This window comes from Elephantulus edwardii, unplaced genomic scaffold, assembly GCF_000299155.1.
Source record: "Elephantulus edwardii isolate Elephantulus edwardi_28Jun2011 unplaced genomic scaffold, EleEdw1.0 scaffold00028, whole genome shotgun sequence".
Classification (NCBI taxonomy): domain Eukaryota; kingdom Metazoa; phylum Chordata; class Mammalia; order Macroscelidea; family Macroscelididae; genus Elephantulus; species Elephantulus edwardii.
This window is the reverse complement of record NW_006399778.1, coordinates 2,444,463-2,466,720: the sequence shown is the minus strand read 5'-3', so window position 1 is coordinate 2,466,720 and position 22,258 is coordinate 2,444,463. Positions and strand designations below refer to the sequence as shown.

At 47.8% G+C, this 22,258-nt stretch overlaps 1 protein-coding gene across 1 annotated transcript in view; it reads left to right on the top strand.

Annotated features, from left to right (window-relative positions):
• Positions 1-15,012, top strand: part of ZDHHC18 (zinc finger, DHHC-type containing 18) — a 30,982-nt gene extending 15,970 nt beyond the window's left edge. The window contains exons 4-9 of the mRNA XM_006883642.1: positions 9,174-9,323; positions 10,847-10,984; positions 11,097-11,145; positions 11,620-11,722; positions 14,016-14,128; positions 14,759-15,012. Of these exons, the coding sequence (XP_006883704.1) occupies positions 9,174-9,323; positions 10,847-10,984; positions 11,097-11,145; positions 11,620-11,722; positions 14,016-14,128; positions 14,759-14,876 (671 nt within the window). The 3' untranslated portion in view covers positions 14,877-15,012. The remainder of the gene's footprint in view (positions 1-9,173; positions 9,324-10,846; positions 10,985-11,096; positions 11,146-11,619; positions 11,723-14,015; positions 14,129-14,758) is intronic.
• The last annotated feature ends 7,246 nt before the right edge of the window (positions 15,013-22,258 follow it).

The window sequence follows — 22,258 nt, the reverse complement described above, 5'->3', positions numbered from 1 at the left end:
GAGAAATCTTGTGAAGAAGTGACCACGGTAGTGTGTTCAGTTTTCAGTGCCAAGACTAGAAAAGCATGCAGACTTCTTTCTATGTAATCAGTTTTGTTACCAAGACATAAGATGATGATGTCAACAGAAACATACCCTCTGTGGTCCTGTGTGCCGATAAAATGAATGATCTTCTGAGATAATATGTAAATATTATTAATTTAAACTTCATAGGCATTAAAATGACTGAAATTTAAAATTCACAGTAAACAAGTAGTATGGATATTTGATACAGAAAAGATCATCCTTTGGTTGAGAACCGTCCTGATGGGTAAGACCGCAGGATGTGATAACTGTGAAACATCGCTGTTTCAGCCAGGAGACACTGGTTCCCATAGTGAAGAGTCACCCCTGCACACCCTCCCCCTTCCATGGTTCCTTTCCAGTCTCTGCCTCTCTGGTCTTTGTCACTGCTGAGGCCTCTTGAGTCCTGTCCTTGGGAATCTGGGATGGTTTCTCTGACTTTCTTCTACCTCTCACTGCTGAAGATCATGGTTTTGTGGCTCCTGTTGGTTGTCCACCTCTAGTATAAAAGCCCGCTTCCTCCTCCTTAGACATGGAGAGCGTAGCTTCCTGAGTGTGCCCGCCCCATGGTCTGAGGACAGGATGGACGAGGGCATCCCAAAGCCACTTCCTAAAGCTTTTATGTGTCTCAAAATACTGTTTATTTTCTTAGTTCTATTCTAAAATGGGTTTGAATTATGAGCAATTCTCTCCCTGTACTCTTTGTTTTTTTTCAAAGTAAAAGTGAACAAATTCTTGGGGCTGATGAAAAAGAAAAAAAAAAGGGACTGAGGGCTGGGAGTCTTCCTGGAAGGTTGTGTGATGATATGGGCTTGGCACAGGCAGGACATGGGGGTGGAAGGTGGAAGGTGATGCAGGAAGAACCTGACCTGACCAGGCAGAGATGAGGGAGGAGGAGGGAGGAGGAATGAGTCAGTAGAGACTACAGACTGGGCTCCCAGGATCTGCCACTCACTGGCTGGAGGACCTTGAGCAAATCTAACCCCTGTGGGCTTGTTTTCTCATTTGTGCACTGAAGTGGTAGACTACAGACAGTCACTGAAGGGACATTTATTGACTTCCTACTGTGTGTCAGGGGCTGTCACATGCTCTCTGAGGTTTCTTAGATTATGCTATCAGCAGAAATAAGGAGCTGACAAAGTTAAATAATGCCCATCATGATCTTTTTAACATTTTCAACCATTAAGCACAGGCTTTGGAAATCTGAATTCACTTTCAGGTTCTGTCCATGTGTCCTTGGGCAAATCATTGAACCAGTGACTTGAGCAAGTGTCCTTAGCTGTAAAGTGGAGATACGGTGGTAATCATACCTGGTGGCGATGTTATCAGAATCAAATTATAACCTGCTGAGCATATTATATTATAGCTACTTAGTGAAGTGTTATCTTTCCCATGTTTCTTATTTCTCAGTATGCCCATTGCTCCTCACTCATTGACACGGTTAGGTTCCAAAGACGGGGCCGTGATGTGAAAATTTAAGGAAAAAAATAGAGCATGACCACATTAGATTGCAAAATAGAGGCTGACTGTTTCCTTACGTGACTGGCAAACCACTGGGAGTAATGGCCCAGTCAGGTTGACACATATCCTTCCTGATCACAGCCAGTGGTATTCTCCCTCACACCATTTATTACGTGCAGGCATACACAGTGAATGTGCATGATAGAGTACTGTGTTTTTCTTTTGTGGCTTTGGGTGGGTTTTGTTCTTTTTTCTGTTCTAAACACAGAATGTCAGATAGCAAGATGGTTGATAAGTGAGTTATTGTTGTTATGTGCCGTCGAGTCACTTGCGACTCATAGCAACCCTATGTACAAGAGCCCTAAACCTTGCTCTATCCTGTGCCAACCTCACTGTCTCTGACACATCTACTAACATTACTCCAATCACTGAATCGATCCATCTCATTGAGGGTCTTCCTCTCCTGTGCTGTCCCTCTTTTCTCCCAAACATGATGTCCCTCTCCAAGGACTGGGCCCTCCTTGCAACATGTCCAGAGTTATGTCACATGAAGCTTCAGAATCCTTGACTCCAAGGAGCAGCCTGCATTCACCCTCTCCAGGACAAACCTGTTTGTTCTCCTAGCAGTCCATATTCAACACCCTTCTCCAGCACCACAGCTCAAAGACATCAGTTCTCTATCATCCCTAGTCACTGTCCGGCTCTGCAACACATAGCACACAATTGCAAAGACGATACCCTGGATCAGGTGCACCTTACTCTCCAGCCTGACGTTGTTGCTCTTCAGTATTCTGGAGAGGTCCCTGACAGCTGACTTTCCCAATGCAATTCGTCTCCTGATTTCCTGGCTGCTGTTACCAAGACTGTTGACTGTGGAGCCAAGTAAACTAAAACTGTTAACTATCTCAATCTCTTCACCATCCATACTCATGCTGACATTTGGCACAGTGGTGAGAATCTTTGTTTTCTTGATGTTGAGCTTCAATCCGTATGGAAGGCTGTAGTACTTGACCTTCTGCAGCAAGCGCCTCAGGTCCTCCTCAGTTTCAGCAAGCAGGGTTGTGTCATCTACATAACGCAGGTTGTTGATGACTCTTCCACCAATCCTGATGCCACATTCCTCCTTGTACAGCCCAGTGTCCCAGATGATCTGTTCTGCATACGAATTGAAAAGGTATTGAGACAGAATACATCCCTGATGGACACCCTTCCCGATTTTGAGTCATGCAGTGTCTCCTTGTTCTGTTCTGACAACTGCCTCTTGGTTCAAGTATAGGTTTCACATTAGCACTATCAAGTGTGCTGGGAGTCCCATTCTTTTCAGAGTCAGCCACATCTTATTGTGATCCACACAGTCAAAAGCCTTTGCATAGTCAATGAAGCACAGATAGACATTCCTCTGGTGTTCTCTGCTTTCTGCCGAGATCCATCTAACATTAGCCATAATATCCCTAGTATCACGGCCTCTTCTAAACCCCGCCTGCACATCTGGTAGTTCTCAGTTGATATGTTGCTCCAGTGTCTGACATAGGAAGCCGTCCTTGACACTTGTACCTGATAGTTGTACTTAGAGACTCTTAAATTGAAGAGACACTAGCCACATCATAAGAGACGGGCACCAGCATAAGGTGTTCGGAATCACAGAAATCCTGACGGCTTGAGACTTAAGCCATCATATCAAGGGCTGATTAAGGGAAGAGAGGTATTGAATGGTGTAGGTGGAAATAGAAAGGGATGCTGGTGGAGTAGAGAAAGGGGTGGGTTAGCAACATTGAATCTATCAGTCATTTTTCTAATTGGGTGAATGTTTTTCATCTGCTCTTTTCTGTAAAATGCTTGTCTGTCAGATACTACTATTTAAAAAAAAATTAAGACAGACTAGGAAGAAGGATTGGCCATCCACTTCCGAAATAATAAGCCTTCGCAAACCCTCTGTACAATAGAGCACACTTAGGCTAACAGACATGGCAATTGAGGCTGAGATCTCAGATATGGAATCACAAAGAAGGAAGAACAGCTGTAAGGAGACACTGGTGATTGGAACGTGGAATGTGAGAAGCATGAATGTAGGAAAATTGGACGTTGTTAAGAAGTGGAACACATAAATATTGACATACTAGATTTTGGTGAATTGAGATGGCTTGGCATGGGACATTTTAAATCAGATGATAATATGATCTACTATGCCTGGGATGAAAAGGTGAGGAAAAAAATGGGGTTGGTTTCATAATTAAAAACTCATTTCTACAAAAAACAAAAAACCCCTCATTTCTAGATTCATCAAGAAATACAGTGTGGTGAGTGACAGGATATCCATACACATAGAAGGAAGTCCAGTGAATACCACCATCATTCAAATATATGCACCGACAACTAGACCTAAAGAGGAAGAAATAGAAGATTTCTACCAACTTTTACAGTCAGAAATCGATCAAACATGCAATCAAGATGCATTGATAATAATAGGCAATGGGAACACGAAAGTTGGGAACACGGAGTTGGTGACAGAAATGAGGCTGGAGATAGAGTGAAGGAATTCTGCACATTCAATGATTTATTCATTGCAAATACGTTTTATAAAAAAACACAAACACAGGCTATGCACGTGGATTTCACCTGATGGTATGCCTAGGAACCAAATCGATTACATCTGTAGAAAGAATCGCTGGAGAAGCTCAATATCAAGTGTGAAAACCAAGCCAGGTGCTGATGGTGGAGAAGACCATCAGCTACTCATATGCAAGTTCAAGCTGAATTTGAAGAAAATAAAATCAAATCCATGGGAACCAAAATTTGACCTTAAGTCTAACCCACTTGAGTTTCTAACCCATCTCAGGAACAGGTTTGAGGCCTTGAACACCAATGAGTGTAGACCAAATGATCTGTGGGAGGGTATCAAGAATATTCTTTATGTCACTTCACATATAAACTTTTCTTTGTCTTCGAATGTCTCTGAATGTCTGGTCAAATGATTTGCTCTCAACTCCTAATCTAAAATCAGTGGTTCAAACTCACTCCCTGATATTGAAGGGGAAAAGTTTGGTAATTGGCTTCCATAAAGATTACAGCCAAGACAACTTGATAGTGCAGTCTGCTCTGTAGCACTTGCCCTGAGTTGGAATTGACCAGATATTATGCAGCATGTTTGATGTGTTACAGTGTTTTTACGTGTGTGTGTGTGTGTGTGTGAGAGAGAGAGAGAGAGAAATAATGTCCAGTTTGATGAATGTTCACAAACGGAATATGCATGTGATCAGTGCCCAGATAAAGAAACAGTGCATTTAAATATAAAGAAGAGTACAAGACTAGGATCTCTGGTGGCCTAGTGGCAAGAAGCTGTGCTGCAATCCTGAAGGAGTGTGGTTTGAATCCACCAGATGCTCTACTGGAGAAGGAGAGGCATTCTCTTCCTGTACCGGTCAGATTCGATTTGATATTACACACACACACACACACACACAAAATAATAAAATAACAATAAGAAGAGTACAAGAACATGACTGGTATCCCAAGCCCCCTTATGCTCTTTTCTAATCACTATTACCCCTCCTGGAGTGACTGTACTGCAGATTGCTAACAGTAGGTTAGTTTTGTCATTTGTAGTGCATTTAGGGTCTGGGTTTTTTACTTTACCCACTGTTTTTGTGATTCATGCATATTGCTGTATGTTGAGGAGCGGTCATTTTCATTGCTATATAGAATTCCATTGTGTGAGTATTAACTCTGTTGTTCTCAAGTCCATCTGGACTCACAGCTTCCCCCCCCCCGCCCCGCCCCATAGAACAAGATCAAACTGCCCTACAGGGTTCCCAGGTCTATAAATCTTTACAGAAGCAGATTGCCACGTGTTTCACCCATGGGGTGGGTGGTAGGTTCGAGTTGATGGTTGGGAGCTTCGCCAGTGCAAGGCTCCTTTGTGTGAAGAGGCTACACTTTTTCTACCTGTTGTTATCAACAGGCATCTGGATCGTTCCAGATTTTGACTGTTAGGAGAATTACTGCTATGAATGTTCTTGTACCAACAGTCTGCAGGTTAAGAAGGAGTTCTCTTCATGACTGTGTGTTGAAGACATTAGAGGTCTGTCAGAGCTGGTGCAGACAATTCTTACCGAGCTTTACGCTGATGCCAGAAAAAGCTCAAAGCCATTTCAAAGGGTTAAAGCTGCATATGCACAAATGAAGGTAATTGTGATGAATATTTGTTGCAATTAAATGTGGGTTCAGTAGTTTCAAAGTGAGGGCAATTTCACATAACAGTTACAGGACAAGGAAGAGTTGTAAGTCAGACACCTATACCTCTGGGACTCCTTCCTCATGGCTTTTGGTTCATATTGTATGCACGTTTCTGTTGGGTGGATATCTAGGGGGAATTGTTGAGTATGATATATTGTTAGGCATCATTGTTAGCTTTGGTAGTTATTGTGAAATAGTGTTCCAAGGTAGTCATAGGAGAGTTGTTTTGTTTTTGCTTTTCCATTTTAGCCTTGCGCGTGCTTGTGTATAGATCACATATTCTAGTTTTTGTTTGGGTTTTTTTTCTGGCAGATGGTGGAATAAGTTAATTCTTATATCACTGTAAGTCAGTGTGTACATCAGCCAAGATTGGTGATGAGTTCTTTGGCCTTGGCCTTCTCCAGCTTGGCGATGCAGGACGTTGCCTCCCCAGTGGCGGCAGATCTCATCATATCTGTTGTTGTAATTGGTTCTGATGGCTTCTACCAGCTTCACCAGAGCGCCTTTATCTTCCAGGTTTACTTACGTGAAGGCAACAGTGGTTCAGGTCTTCCAATGGATGAGGCGGCCCAGCCTGGCCTTGCCCTTCATGATGCAGTAGGGAACACCCATCTTATGACACAAGGCCAGCAGGAAGACCACCAGCTCTATGGGGTCCACGTGTGCAATCACTACCAGTTGGGCCTTCTTGTTCTCCACCAGGTGGTGACCGTATTCACCCCGGCACGGAGGACAGGGGTCTCTTGGTGGGGATGTCTCCTTTGCCAGCAGCCTTCTTCTCAGCCTGACCCAGCAGCCTCTGCTTCTCCTTCTTGGTCTCTGGTCGGTGCTTGTGGGCCGGCTTCAGCAGCTGAGTAGCTGTCTGGCAGTCTAAGGCCTCGGTAAACTGGTTAATGGCGGGTGGCACCTTGAGCCGTTTGCAGAGAATTGCCCTCTGCCGCTGCAGCCGGATGTAGCGGGGCCATTTGACAAAGCCGGTAAGGTCCCTTGTGGGTTGGATGTCCTGCCCGATGCCAGAGTTTTTGAGTCTTTTCTTGAACAGGGGCTTCACCACCTTCTTTGCCTTCTGCTTCTTGACCATGGCGGGTGCCGGAGCCACCTAATTTTTCCCTTCAGCATCTTGTGCGGATGGACAAGAGCAAGCGCATATTCTAGTTTTAATTGCAATTCCTGATGACTAACGAAGCTGAGTACTTCTTGTGTTTATTGGCTGTTTACTCTTCCAGTGTCTAACCTTATTAAGTTTAAATAATTCTTTATGTATTCTGGATACATGTCTCTTCTCAGATAAACATGTAAACATCTCCACTGAGGAGCACATTTTTTACTGTTTTAATATCTTTAGATGATCAAAAGTTCTTAATTTGACAGTAATTCAATTTATCAAGTTGTTCTTTTTCTCTGTGTCTTCAAAAGAAATGTTTGTCTACTATAAAGTCACAAAGATATCTTATTTTACTTACCAAAACTGTATTATTACAGAGTTAGAGCACACTTAGAACTTCCATCCACCTGGAATTGAATGTTGTGTTTGGGGTGCAGGTGGTCCCAGCACCATTTATTGTGAAAAGGCCATCCACCTCCTTCAGGAAGTACCTTTATCATAAACCATGTGATCCTGTGCGCGTCAGTCTGTTCTGGATTCTCTGTTCTGTTACACTGTTCCATGTTTGTATTGGACCAAAACCATGAAAAACCATTCTATTTTAAGTACTATAGATGTACCGTAAGTCTTGATACCTGATAGTTAAGTCTTTTAGCTTTATTCTTCTCTAGCAAAAGTATTTTATCCTTTCTTGATATTTTGCATTTCTATGTGAATTTTAGAATAGCTTTGTAAGTTTCTATCAAAAAATGTACTGGCATTTCCAATCCCACGCATTGTTTCATGGTATTAGTTAAAATATTCACATTATAGTCACACTTTTACCACGTCCTCCTACTAAGATGTTTTTATTGGAATTCTGTTGAAACTACAAATTAATATTTTGTTGTTTTTTACCATCAAGTCAGAACCGACTCATGGCTGACACTCTAGCAGGTTTAGTGAATCCAGCAGAGATACTGAATCCCACAGGAAGAGACTGCCCATCTGTCTCCTGTGGAGCAGTTGATAGATTTGAACCTTGTGCCTTTGGACTTGCTGTGCAGCTTCTTACCAGTAGGCCACCAGAGCTCCCTACAAATTAATTTAAGAAGAATAAATCCCTTTTTTAGGGAAGGGGAGCTCTGATAGCAGAGTTCAAAGGAAGTTGCACTGGAACCTAAGGGAAAAAGAAGTACAATGGATTCTTGCACTTTCAGTATCTAGATTCAGTAGTTGTTGGTAATGTGTCTTTATTTCTTGTGTATATGCGCAGGAGAGGAAGGCCCTCTATGTGGTGGATTGATTCAGTGCCTGGGATAATTGGGATGGGAGTGTCAGACAGTGCGATTGGCACAGGACAGAGCGGAGTTTAGGGCTGTTGTACATAGGGTCGCTATGAGTCACAGGCGACTCCACGGCACATAACAACAACAACATATATACACACACAAATACAGATATTTTCCTTGTTTGTTATTATTAAAAGAGTGGCATCCACTTCCAAACATGCCTCTGAACTTTGAGAAATGACAATAGTTATAGAAAGACTTCAGCTCTTTTGTTCATAGGGTTACTATGAGTCGTGTTTGACTTTACAGCAATCAAGAACAACAATAATCAGTAAATGATAGACAGTGTCCCCATAAATACTTAACATGTGTTTTCAAAATCTAAGATGAATCTAATACATAGCTATAATTTTCCGTATCATCAGAAAATGCATAATTCACTAATTTTCTGGTCTGTAGTCAGATTTCCCCAGCCATTGCCCTCTAAATATCGTTTGTTGTTCTATATGTCTAGTGGCTTGTTATTTGTTTAGGTTTTTTTCATTCCCCAAAAGTGGTTCGGTTAAGGATCAGACATTGCATTTGCTTTTATTTCTCCAAATCCTCTGAATTTAGAATTATTTCCCCTCTTACTGACATGGACTTTATATAGGGATCAGGCCAGGGTCTTGGTGTTGCACATTCTAAATTTGTCTGATTATCCTCTCATGGTGTTCATTTTATTCCTCCATCCCTTGAACTTCCTGTAAATTGGAACTTAGATCTAGGTTTAACTTTATTTCTATAAACCGTATTAAGCCTTTCTAGAGTTCCCACCTCAGAATGAAGAATAAGTACGTGAAGTCTGTATCCCAGGAGCATAGAATGTGCTCAGTGTGTGGTTACAGTTTTATTATTTGTCAAGCCTTAGACCAGATATCTTACTCTTATGTTTATTCCCAGAAAATTGTTTCACTGAGGCTTCTTCTGCCCCAGCAGCTGGCGTTCCTGGCTTTGGGCTGCCCTAAACATCTCCCGTATTTCTCTCCTTCTACCCTCAGACAACACGGGCAGCTCCACATACCGGCCACCCCCCCGGACCCGGGAGGTGATGATCAACGGGCAGATGGTGAAGCTGAAGTACTGCTTCACTTGCAAGATGTTTCGGCCACCCAGAACCTCACACTGTAGTGTTTGCGACAACTGTGTGGGTGAGTGAGAGCCAGCAGGGTGAGATGCAGTGTGGGATCTCCTGAGAGAGACCAAGTGTGTTCTGGGGTGAGGAGAGAAGGGTGAGGTGGTGTGAAGTAGCTAGGGCTGGCCAGGAATTCTATTCCCCAGGTTTGCAATGGCTCAGGAAGGGCTGTAGTGAGGGACTTGAACATGGCTAGAGATGTCCTGCCTGTAGCCCAGGATTTACTCCATCTTTGATATGTAGAGTGCACACAGCCTCTGAATCCTCTGTGGCAAACAGCCTGGTCCCCTGAAGGCCCAGGTTTCTAGGCATCAGAGGCTGGAACAGTAACATTCCAAATGTCTTTGGGCAGAGTGAGCATCGTTACCATACAGAGGCCCTTGGCAGGCTATATTGCGGGGCTTTGATTGGATTCCCAGGGCTTGAGAGGAACAGGAATATGAGAACATAGGTGTTAAAAGTGGAGAGGTGGAGAAAATGTAGCCAGGGTTGGGATCTAGGCGTCTGTCCCACAACTGCAGTGGTTGCTGGGGAACCAGAGTCTGTTTGGTCCCCTCTCCCTGTTCTCTAGAGACCACGTGGCTCTGATGGGGACGGAGGGTGGGCCCCTGGGAGGTGTTGTAAGGGAGATACTGTGTGTGAGAACAGGTGAGCCAGGCCGTAGATGACTGTGCACAGTTTGCAGGGCAGTGAGCTCATGATGCTAGCTCAGCAGTCCTGAAGCAAGAGAACAGTGGCAACACCCCATGACGGCAGGCTGGAGTGGGTGACTCAGTGGGTGTCATTCATCCCTGAGACTGCCCCACCCAACCCCTGCAAAGAGTGCCAGCCCTGGCACCAGGCCTACAACGGGCTTGTGACCCACATTCCCACATGGGACTTTCCTCAGCAGGGTGGGTGTGACCCTGTCCCCCGGGAACATAGCACTGCTGTGAGCTCAGCCTGTGACCTGGCCCAGCGGTGCTTCTTCTCTGTGGCTGACATACATAGCGGCCAGCCCTCCATGGGGCCTCCAGTTACAGGGCCAAAGGGAGAGTCCTTGGCAGTACGTGTGCAGCAGGGGAGTAGGTCAGGCAGCGTGTATTTTTTGTGGGTCTTCTCTATACCAGGTCCTGCCCCGAGCCCTGTGTGTGAGGCCAAAATGACCCCATCCCCTGGACCATACGGTCAAGCAGGGGTAATTGGCCACCTCATCGATGAGCAATAAGTGTGTAAACACATGTGGATAAAAGGCTTCCACAGAAGTGCTGGGGCAACAAGGGCAGCTGACCCCTCACCTGGGCTGGGGTCACTTCCTAAAGAAGTGACTTGCAAGCTGGAATGTGAGGGAGGAGTTATGTTTAAACAGGTGAAGTGACAGGAAACTTGTGAGTGAAGCAGCGTATGGAGATCCAGAAAGAAGGTGTGTCCAAGGAACTGAGAGTTGGCAGGTGTGGAGAGAGTGAGTGTGGTAACCCTCACTGTGGGGTGAGGCCTCTGAGCACCTGTGCTGACTCTGGGCTGGCCAGTCACTAACTGTGGTCATTTGTCCTTTTTCAGAACGGTTTGACCATCACTGCCCTTGGGTGGGCAACTGTGTGGGGAGACGGAACTACCGCTTCTTCTATGCATTTATTCTCTCCCTCTCATTCCTGACCACCTTCATCTTTGCCTGTGTGGTCACCCACCTGACGTTGCGTGAGTCAAGAGGGGTGGTTGGGATGGTGGGTAGGAGAAACAGCCCAGCCAGACCAAGGGGCTCTGGTCAATACCCCTCAAAGCCATGTCCTCTTCTGCTTCTTTCCCCCAGGCTCTCAGGACGGCAACTTCCTCTCCACTTTGAAGGAGACACCAGCGAGATATCCTTTGTCAGCTCAGTGGGTCCCCTGGTGGTAACTCGAGGCCCTGTCTCAGTGTAGGATCCCTGCACCCCATCTGTAAGCAGAGAAAGTTGGTGTAGAACATGTTTGTCCTCTGGAGTTCAGTACACAAGCTGCCTCTGTTTGTAGTACTCCATGAGATTCCTAAATGAGATATTGCAGGACTAGGTGGCTGAGAACTCAGAAGTCACTCTCCCTGTTTTCAGGGACTTAGAAGAGAGCATGTTCCTCCAGACACCACGCTCCCTAGACCATGTTATGTCCTCAGCTCCTCGTGTCTCATTTCCCTCTGCCACTCAGCACCTTGGTCTCATCCTTCTTTTGAGGGTGACTCCTGTACCGTCCCTAAGTTGAGTTTACACTGCTGAGAAGTGGTGGCTGAGCCACAGGAAGGGTTTGGATGCAAAGCCGCCCCTCACCCTGGTCCCGTGTGTTCCTTGACGGCCCACGCACTGTGCTGGAGTTGGTGATCTGCTTCTTCTCCATCTGGTCCATCCTGGGCCTCTCAGGGTTTCACACTTACCTCGTCGCCTCCAACTTGACAACGAATGAAGACGTGAGTAAGGCTGGCGTGTGCTCCTTGCAGGGCTAAGGGAACCTGTAGGCACCACAGTGCAGCCCTGGCCCAGAAACTGCTGGAAAGGACAGACAATTGAATGTCTCCATCAGGCTCGCAGCTTCTGAGGCTTCCATAAATCTGGGGCCTTCAGTGGCCCCAGATTACTTTTCTCCACACCCTACAAGCGGCAGCACACCCTGTTGTTGGCTGCTGTTGCATCAATGTGCCTCACAGCAACCCTGTGAACAATGGATCTGAACCGTGCCCTGTCCTGCCTCATTGTCTCTAATGTCCTTGAGTCCATTGTTAACAGTCACTGTGTCAGTCCATTTCTTTGAAGATCTTCCTCTTTCTCTGACCTTCATCTTTCCAAACATGAAGTTTTTCCCCAAGGATTGGCCCCTCCTAAGAACATACCCAAAGTATATGAAAGAGAGTTTCATCATTTTTGCTTCTAAGGAGCACCCTGACTGCACTTTCTCTAAGACATGTTTTGGTTCTTTTGGCCCTCCATGGGCTGGGAGCACTGGTGGCTTAGCGCTAAGGAATTGCGCTGCCAGCCCAAATCTCTAGCTGCTCTGTGGGAGAAGGATGGACAGTCTCCTCCTGTGCAATTTTTTTTTTTAAATTTTTGTGTGCGTGTACCGTCAAATCAGATCTGACTGGTTCAGGAGGAGACTGCCCCTCCTTCCCCGGCAGAGCATTTCCTGTGCAATTTACTGTCTCTGAAAACTCACTGGAGGGTTGGCTATGGGTCAGTTCCAACTTGACAGTACTCAGCAACAATGGGATTTTCGGTATTCTTCAGTGTCACAACTCAAAGGCATCAGTTCTTTTCTCTCATCCTTAGTCATTGTCCGACTTACAGATACATAACACCAAAGCTTGAAACAGGTGCACTTTAGTCTTTAAACTGACACTGTTGCTCTTTGGCACTTTGGAGAGGGCCTTGACAAGAGATTTTCCCAATGTGATACACCTATCTTCTTGTTATTATGTACCGTTGAGTTGAAACTGACCCAAAACTCACCTTCCAGTGAGTTTTGAGAAGCAGTAAATCACACAGAAGTAGATTGTCCATCATTGCCCCATGGAGCCTCTGGTGGATTTGAACTTACTATATTACCATTTAGAAATTTCATTCCGTTTCCATCATTTCTTTGGGTTATTTTACCAACCCTGAGGCAGAAGAAATGGGTGCTTTTTCCTCATTGACCTGAGTGACTCATACCTCAAGGTTGCATACCATGGACAAGACAGAGCCAGGATTAATGAATGCCCAGAAATTATGGCCACGTTTTCTGTTCTCTGTCATGTGTTGTCTGCATTTGTAGTCAACAGAGACTATCTTGAGGGTATTCCTGGGGCTCCCTAAGGCTTCCAAATTGTAGGGAGCAGCCAGGATGGAGCAGAGGGGTTCCATTAACCCTACCTGCTCTCGTGTGGACCTTCCTTCACCAGCAGGCATTGTTTGTGCACCGATTGTATACTCTGCCCTGGGTAAAACTTGACCGCCCCTGGCCATATTCCCAACAGTAAAAAAGTAAAGGAGAACACCTCTTCCAGGAATCACCGTCTGATGCGGATCTGAGACCCCCACCACCCAGAAGACATGTACTTTGACTTTCACCCTCCTGTTCTGGGGAACTTAACATGTGTGATTATGTCAGGTGCTAGGTGATTGGTCCAGAGCAGAAATGGCATAAGCCCATGTCTCCCAAAGTGGTTTTCTGGATGTCGATTCTATAAGACATGATTAGGGGCAACAAAGGGGTGTTGTGGCCAAATGTGTGTAGACAGTTGGGTTATATAGCTAGGCGAGTATTCTTTACTTCAGAACTCCTCAGTGCCTGGAGAAGCTGACTGCTCTAGCTAGGGATGAGCAGGATCTTACTTCATGCTCTTAGGAAACTGTCAGAAAATTGGTATTATTGCCCTTGTTTTTTAAATGAGGATTGAGACTCAAAGCAGTGGTATGTCCAGGGTTGTACAGCTGGTCAGAGGCAGGGCCAGGATCTATGATGAGATCAGCCTGAGGCCTGTGTGTTGGTCCCTCAGGCCGCTGGCCAGGGGAAGATTGAATTCACTAAAAAGTTTTCTCTGGAGGACTCTCTTTACCTCTGCTCTGTGTTACTTCAGGCTTTCCTGACCTCTTCTGGATCCCCCACAGTCTCACTGAAGCCCTGGGGTAAAGGCTTTCGTACTTTTAACCAGCTTTCCCCTAGTCTCTAGACCTAAAAAAAGTGAAGTAAAAGGAGGGCCCTGACCCAAGCTTCCTTCCTCTTTGTAGATCAAAGGCTCATGGTCCAGCAAGAGGGGCGGCGAGGCCTCCGTCAACCCTTACAGCCATAAAAGTGTTATCACCAACTGCTGTGCTGTGCTCTGTGGCCCCCTACCTCCCAGGTAAGCACAAGAGCGAGAGGCCACAGTACTTGGGCCCCTCACAGACCTTTCCACACAGACAGCCTCTGTCCACCATCCTCTAGTGAATGTACTCAAGGCATTTATCAGAAAAGAGTTTCATGGAGATTTGTACATTTTAATCATTGTAGAAAAAACTAAATATAAAAAGTATAAGAAAGACGTGAATTCACTATTACATGTAATCCTTCCTGCCAGGGGTAACCACAATTGTTTTGACTAGGCTTGAGGGAAGCTCCCTGTCCCTCCTGACACACGGGGGCGCCAGAGCGCCAGCACAGGCCACACTGCTGGACCAAGGTCCTTCTCAGTACCCAGGCCACCCATCCGCCTGCGGGAGGAACACAGTGCCAAGCTCAGTATCCTCAAGTGTCCTTCTGTCCTTACTTTAGACAGGCGGATCAATCCTAATTGTGGCCAGACGCTGGCTGACCAAAGGGCAGAAGGGCAGGGTCTTGAGCCCCAGGTTGAGAATAGCTCCCTTTTCTACCTTTGTGGGCTTAAGGCTTCCCCTGGGTGGGAGGTGAACCCTGCTCTCTAACCCCCTGGGCTGCTCATGTGTGACTGGCATTGGACAGAGCCCTCACGTGTCCCCTGCTTTGTGTTTGGAAGCCTGATCGACCGGAGGGGATTTGTGCAGTCTGACACCGTGCTGCCCTCACCCATCAGAAGTGAAGAGCCAGCCTGCGGAGCCAAGCCCGATGCCAGCATGGTAGGAGGCCATCCTTGAATGGGGCTCAGTACTTGCCACCTGCTGGCCTGTCTGCCCCTCTGCACTCATCTGCTGCCCTGTATACCTGCTGGGACCCTCCCCATTCCATCTGAGGGAAGCAGAGCCGCCAGAGACTCACGTCTTTTCATATTTATTTCCCATCCTGCGTGGCTTTCCCCAAACTCTTCCATGGCTGTACCCTCTGCTCCCCAAACCCAGGTTCCCATAACCTTGGGTCCTGGGTCTCCCATCTGATCAGTACAGGAATGACAAGGAGGCTTGACCCTCCAGAAGCCACCAAGGGGACCATGCCTAGTCTCCGCCTCTGCCAGGACGAACCTTGTGTGCGTGAGGGTGTGAACTGAGCATGAGCCCACCTGTGTGCGGGCACTCCGGGCTGTCTAAGCAGGTCCTCAAGGTGAAAGGAGGGACTGGTGAGCCGTCAGCTCTGGGCGGTGGGCTGGACTGTGGGAGGGAAGCCTCCGATCCATAGCCTGCTTTGGTTTGTGGGCTCCTCCATTCTTTTTGTGATCTTTCTAACATTTTTTTTGTTATTTTTTTGTATTCAGTTCGCCAATAGGATAGGACTGGGGCTCCAGGTAGACAGAGTAGAGTTGGGGGAGGGGGCGGCAGTCTGTATCAGAGGAAGCCGAACCAGTCAACCAGCCAGGCACCCCAAGCCTCAGCTCTTGTGTAGTTCCTGCAGGACACTAGGACAGGGTTCCCCTGCCTGAGGAGAGCTCCCCCAGGGATCCAGTGCTGGCCCACTCCATCTCCCTCCCAAGTCAGGTCTGCGGACGGACGGGTTAGAATCATGCTGGCAATACTTGAAACGGGTTTAATAATGCTGGATATTTTGCACAATTTTATAGACCTCTTTTCTACATAGCATTTTTTTAAAGGAAAAAAGAAAAGGTGTGTTTAAAAAAAAAAGTCAGCCATATTGCTGTCTGTGTAGTGCCAGGATTAGGGTTATCAGAAGGCAAGTTGATTTTAGTTTATTACCACAGACCTTCTGGCTGTGAATGGATGTGTGTGCATGTGTGGGCATCTGTTTGTGTGTGGCCGTGCACGAGTGTGGCTGGCTCCCACTTCCTGACATCCTCTGGGTTGTCCCCTCTCCCCAGGCTGTCTATGCTGCCCTGGACCCTTCAGGTACAGGAAGAAGCAAGAGAGTTTGAACCGTGAGCTTGGCACTACAGATTCCTGTGCTCCCCCTTTTGGTCTTCAGGCAGTAGTAACAGGGCCTCTGCCTATACCCCACCATCAGCACCTAGCCCAGCCCTGAGGTTAGGCTTCTATCTGGGACCTGCCCAGACAGGCTGAGGCAGGGTGTGGTAGCTGGGGTGATAGCTCTGTGGGGTGTGGCCACACATCTCCCCCATTCCAGCTCTGTGGATGGGACCCAGTGCCAAGGGATAGAAGTCAGAGTCTCTCGTGACTTGTGGGGCCTCCATCCAGAGAAAATGAGGAAAGTAGGACAGGCCTGAGTCTAGGCTTGAAATTCCTAGGATGTCACTTCTCTGCTGGGAGATAGTGTCTGTCTGATCAAATGAGATAGAAAATTATCCCATTGTCTCCCCCCATTGACCTTTAAGTGGTGAAATCCATGAAAAATGACATAGGAAGCCCCCGGATCTTACCCTTCCAGAGGCTGGAAAGCTCTGTCACAAACAGAGCTGGGAAGTGGTAGCCACAGAGGAATCTCTGGGAGAAGCAGCTTCACCCCAGCCTCAGGGCCCCAAGCTGTCACTGCCCTGGCCCTGGGAGTGGAGGGGATGCTGGGTAAGGAGGGCCCCGCCTGCCTTTTCATTTAAGCCAGTATTCTTTGTTCCTTCCTTGCCTGTAATAAAATTTTTGTTTTTAAGAGTTGATTTGCTTTGGTTTGGTTTTTGTTTGCTTTTCCTTTGCTGAGGTCTTTCTGGGGAGACAGAGGGATAAGCAGCTAGCTGTCAGTTCTCCATTCTTTCAGCCAAACTTGAGTCTTTCTCACAAGGACAGAGAGGCAAGGAGGCCAGCAATGCAGCCAAGCTTTCTCCTAACCAGAGCTCTGCTGGAGGGAGGCCAAGCAGAGAGGGCTGTCAATGGACCCTCCTGGGCATCCTGTTCCCCGTTCATCCCCTCCTCCTCCTGTCTTGGGGCCTTACAGACCCCCAAGCCCTTCTTCCCTGCTGCCTTCCCACCTAATCTCTGCTACTGTTCAGCTTTAATTTTTTTTAAATAAAAGGAATTCTGAGACAATAGATCCCAGTGTGAAGGCCAGAGCCCCCTAGTGTCTCCTGTCACCTAGGCAGCAGGGCCCCTCCAGACGACTCATAACACTGGCCCACTTCTCTGGTATCTTCCCCAGGAGGACACCTGTCAGGATTTTGCGATCTCCTGCACAGCCTGAGGGGAGCTAACAGGCCTCTTTGCAGAGGGTTAGCTGGTAAGACTGTATCTCCCCCATTGGCCAGCACTGCCCGCTCCCCTCACACACCATCTCATCCTCATCGCATGCCTCACTGGGCCCATGGGGCCTCCTCATATGTCTGGTGTGTGGTGTGGTGTGTGTGCTGGCGGTGGTAGGACCCTCAGGGCTGCCCCCACCTCCCAACAACAGGATCTGGGTGGAGAGACAAGGCTCAGAGCCCAGCCCGATAATGGACTGAGGAGGTAACTACACACAGAGCCGTTCTCCAGCCGGAGCAGGAGGTGAAGGGTGAGGCTGGGGGACCTGCTTGGAGGTGCTTGGGCCTGGTAGCATCCTGGTGTACAGGGGCCCTCAGTCACTAACACTCTTGTGTCCTGCCTTTGTCCCTGCTGAGCTTTCTTTCACCTGCCAGTGTTCTCCTCTGTTTCGTTGTCTGCTGCCCCAGCTCTGGCGCTTTTCTGGCAGAGAGGCCAGTACTGTGGCAGGCCTCCTCTCTCTTTAGTCCTGCTAACCCTCTCTCTTCTCCTTCTCTGCTGTCCTGCCGGGGATCTCCAGTGTGTGCAGGGGCTTAAGGACCTTCTGAGGACCACTGCTCTCTGCCTCTCCAGGAGCGGCCTGGGGGGAGGCTGCCACCCAGCATCTCCACCTGCCCAACCTGTGGCCTGTCTGCCACCATCTGTGCCTACAGGGTCTGCCCCCTAGCCTGCCCCGCCTGTGTGCTCTTTGTGGCCCCTTGCATAGGGGGCTGGGGCTGGCCTCTTTGCCCCCATCCCCACTCCCTGCCAGCCGAGTGTAGAAAGCCATAATGCAGCTGTCAGCACAATGTATACTCTGCTGAGACTTCCCCTACCCACCTCCACCTTACTCCCCCTTCCTCCAGATTCTAGAAGCATCAAGACTCCAGGAATCTTGCCTTACAGCCTGCCCACCCCTCACTTCCCCACTGCCCCCCCCCAAAAAAAAAAAGGCAAGCATAGCCATAGTCAAGCTGAGCAGGTTTCTTCAGGAGCCGTCTGGGGTGTTGATGACGCTGCTGAACAAGTTTGGTGACTGTTCTAAGCACAACTGGCTTCCACTGTTCCCACGGCCCCCTCCGCTCCACCCCCACCCGAGCAGGTCGGATGCAGGGAGGCTGCGTCCTGGGCTCCAGGCACCGGGACCACGACCGCACTGTGTACTTGCTCTACATCGTGTGTGCTTTCCAGAAGAACTAGAGGAAACGTCCAGGCAGGAGAGTCAGCTGAGCCCAGGGCTAGAGGCTGCGTATCTGCTGTCTTGATTTTTGGTTTGTTTTTTGGGGTTTTTTTTTTAAACAAAATAAAGATTTCCCTCTTCGCTGTCTGTTGTCACCTCTCCTTTGGGTCTGGGGTGGAGTATCTGGAGGGGTTACTGGAGAGTTTACCACTCACTTTCAGCCCTGGTCTGGCTGCTAGGTTATCTCTGAAGAGTAAAAGAGGTGAACCAAAGGCAGAAGGGACAAGCAAAGGGTGATGTTTGCCCTGTACAACTCCTATTTTAGTTCCAGAGACCCCCCCCAAGCCTTAACTGAACTCTGAAAGGGCCAGCCCAGGCTGAAACAAAAGGTTTAACTCATTTTCTAATTGTCACACCCCCTGAGTTGAGCTGAGTCCAAGGTTGCCATCTCATGGAACCTTCTCTTCACCTGCCTCCCCACATTGAGACACACACTATGTGCTAAGAGCCAAAAAAATAATTAAGGTTCCCATTTACCACGAGCTCACCAAGGGCCGGGCCCACTTTCTCATTTAGACCTGTGAGGAAGGTGATGTCAGCCTTTTTTACAGATGAGAGAACTGAAGCTCAAGGACATTGCAGGACTTAAAGTCACCTGGTTGGTAAAACAGGCATCAGTTATTTGGACTTTATCTCTGCCCCCATCTCTGACCTGTCTGCACCACCTGAGGAATGATTAGGCGGCTCTCTGAGGATGGGCATCTCAGACTGGCAAACCTTAAAATTAAGAGAAGCCAGCCAGCTGGGGGCTGAGAGGTCATCTGGGTTGGCCTCCTCATTGCACCAGTGTGGTAACTCAGGCCCACAGGCAGGAAAGGACTTGCCTATAACAGCCAGGAGACCATCCCACACTCTGACCTCATTCCATTCTTTCTACAGATTCCAGTCTTCTAGACTTGTTTGGTGTAGAAATGTGAGGTACTCTAAACTACAATGGCTTGAGGATGAAAAGACTCAGTAGTGAGTTAGATCACTGAAAATGTAGCCACTGTTTTTATTTCCAAGGCAACTAACTAGAGTAGTAAACTCTTGACTGGATAACTCAACCCTAGCTCACAGCTATCCAGGGAAGGAAGCCTGACCATAGCCTCTAGTCACCTATTTGATCATTCCATGACCAAAAAAAAAAAAAAAATATCCTCAAGAGTTCTTCCTGGAAACTGACTGGAATCTTCTTGCTGTTACAATCAGGGCCATGTCTTACATTCTCAGTCGTCAGATAGCAACTTCCCTCTCTCTGTCACAACCCTTCCAAGTGTTACTGTACTGAGGATTGGTTAGAGGCCCAGAGGCCTTGAGCCTGCTTGTGGGATGGGAGCTATGTCAGGTTGGATGAGGAAAGCCCCAGCTCTGCTGACTCAGGCAGCTGACTGTGGAGCTCCATGCCCTGCCAAGGCCTGCTGCCTCCTGCCCAGCTGGGTACCTAGACTTGAGAAATGGAAGCCTGGAGGCACAGGGAGGTGCCTGAGACAGGAACTGAGTCAGGATCGACAGGCCAGAGCGAGCCAGAGGTATCAGGTTGGCTTTGAGGGGCCAAAAGTAAAGGGGCTTTATTTCTCCTGCTCCGGGCTATGTGAGGGCATGGAACCTGTGCGGTGAACCACCCCCAGGTCCCCTGGTTTATGTGGTGGAGAGAGAATGCCCCCTCCCTAGAGACAAAGGCTTCCAGAGTTCCTAGATGTTCCCGCCAGGCTCTTGCCTTCCAGCTTCCTGGTGTGCTGACACCTCCAGCTTTACCCCCCAGCACTTAGGAAAGCCCAAGCAGGTTGATTAGTGCCAGGGAAGGTTCTTAGGAATGTCCTAGATGGAGAGAGAGGAGGCAGGGCTAAGGACATCTGACCACTTAACCATCTTGAGAGGCAAGCCTGTGGGCAAACTTTTCTCCCCACCAGCTAGACAGCGTCTTCAGCAGAGTCATTCTTAAGGCCCTTCTCATTTCGTAGGAGCCAGCTCCCTGTTTGTTTACATAATGATAGTCACCATCCACTTATCCACTCTGCCAAGCTCACAAAAGGTAAGTGATGGCCAAAGCCACAGAGCTTATGAGCTGAGTCTCAGTAGTTCAGTTCCAACGAGTCTGGGCTGTGTCTCAGAAAAACGTAATACAAGTTCGCAATTGAAGATGTGCAGAGAATAGGAACATGAAAAGGAAAAAGCAGCTCTCAGCTTCACACTAAAGATACTTGTGTAAGTTAGTACTTTAGATATTTCTTTGCCATCGTTTTCTGTGCTGGTGCTCCAGTTTGAGCAAAGCCCCTGGGATATCAAACCCAGAATGCTTCCTTGGAAAATCTGTAACAAAGAAAACTTGTAGCACCAGCCGAGGCATGTCTGGTCTTCTCTGTGGCAAAGAGACAGAGCTCTTCTCTAGTCCTCAGAGTTCTGGCCTGAGGTTTGCTCCAGGAGGGCAAGGTGGGCGTTCAGACACCGAGAGGAAATGGGGAGGGCCAGGCCTGCAAAGTGGCTGTCTTCAAGTATTGTTAGGTGTCTAGAGTACTACTCAGTGATCCTATGAACAATAGATCTGAACTCTGTCTTGAAGGCTGCCTTAATAGCAGCAAGGGGAACCCCATCCTAGAGTCTCAAGATCCCATCTATCTTTGGCTAAGGTGGGACAGATAAGCACTAACTCTTAACTGACCTAAGTAGGTCTCTAGTGGTAAGGAATTGAGCTGCCAACCCCAAAGGCCCATGGTTCGAATCCAACAGCAGCTCTGTGGGACATGTTGGCAGTCTCCTCCTATCCCATTTACTGCCTCTGAAAACTTGCTGGAGGGTCAGCTGTGGGTTGCTTCCAACTCGATGGTATACAACAACAAATTGGCTGACTCAAGGATGGGACCAGACCAGACCACAGTGAGTAGGAATCAGAGATTTGAAAAAGAGAAGTCTCCCCCTCCTATCAGAGGTCAAAGGTAGGGTGATGCACAAGAACACAAACTTCTGAGAGGTAGGCTTGGGTGGGGGCCAACGCAGGTGGGATTGCTGTCCTATGAACCAAATGGTATGCCCCCCTTACCTTCTGGGCCTTTCTCCCTTGGGTACCAGAGTCCCCCATAGGGAACCAAACAGGACTGAGTACCAAGGTAACCTGCTTCCCAGCCTCTGACAGAAGGCAAGCTGAGTCACAGAAAGTGGGACAGTCAGGGACTTGGCCCCCACCCTCCACGAGCCCTACTGATACATGACAGCAGGCGGCTGGGAGTGGGGGACAGCGAGCCTGGCATGGAGAGCCAGAGGGTGAATCTTCAAACAAGTGGTAACAGGCCACTTGACTTGAAAGGGAAAATTGTGCTGCTATGAGGAAGGTGTCTGACCAACCTATTGGGTGACTAATTACAAAGGCTAGGCTGGAGCGTCAGTGGCCACTCGTTAAACACCTCATTAAGTGGCACTCTGAAAGCTGCCACCTCTGCATTGTGAGAATTCAGTGGGGAAGGACCCCGAGGAGGAGTGAGGATATGGGTCCATTTTCTTCAGATGGATTCAGGAAAAAAAGCTTCGAGCTCACGTCCAAATACAGTCCAGAATTTAGAGGTTGGTCTGAGGCCTCGCTGGGAGAGAAGCCAAAGGCAGTAAGATGCAGGAAGAAGAGTTTCAAGGATTTATTGCTGTGTGACCTTGAGCTAATCTCACCCGTCTCTTCGAAGCCAGTGTTCCCATCTCTAAAGTGGGAGTAATAATTACAGTCCTGCCCACCTCACAGCAGTGCAGTGGGGACTAAATTAGATCA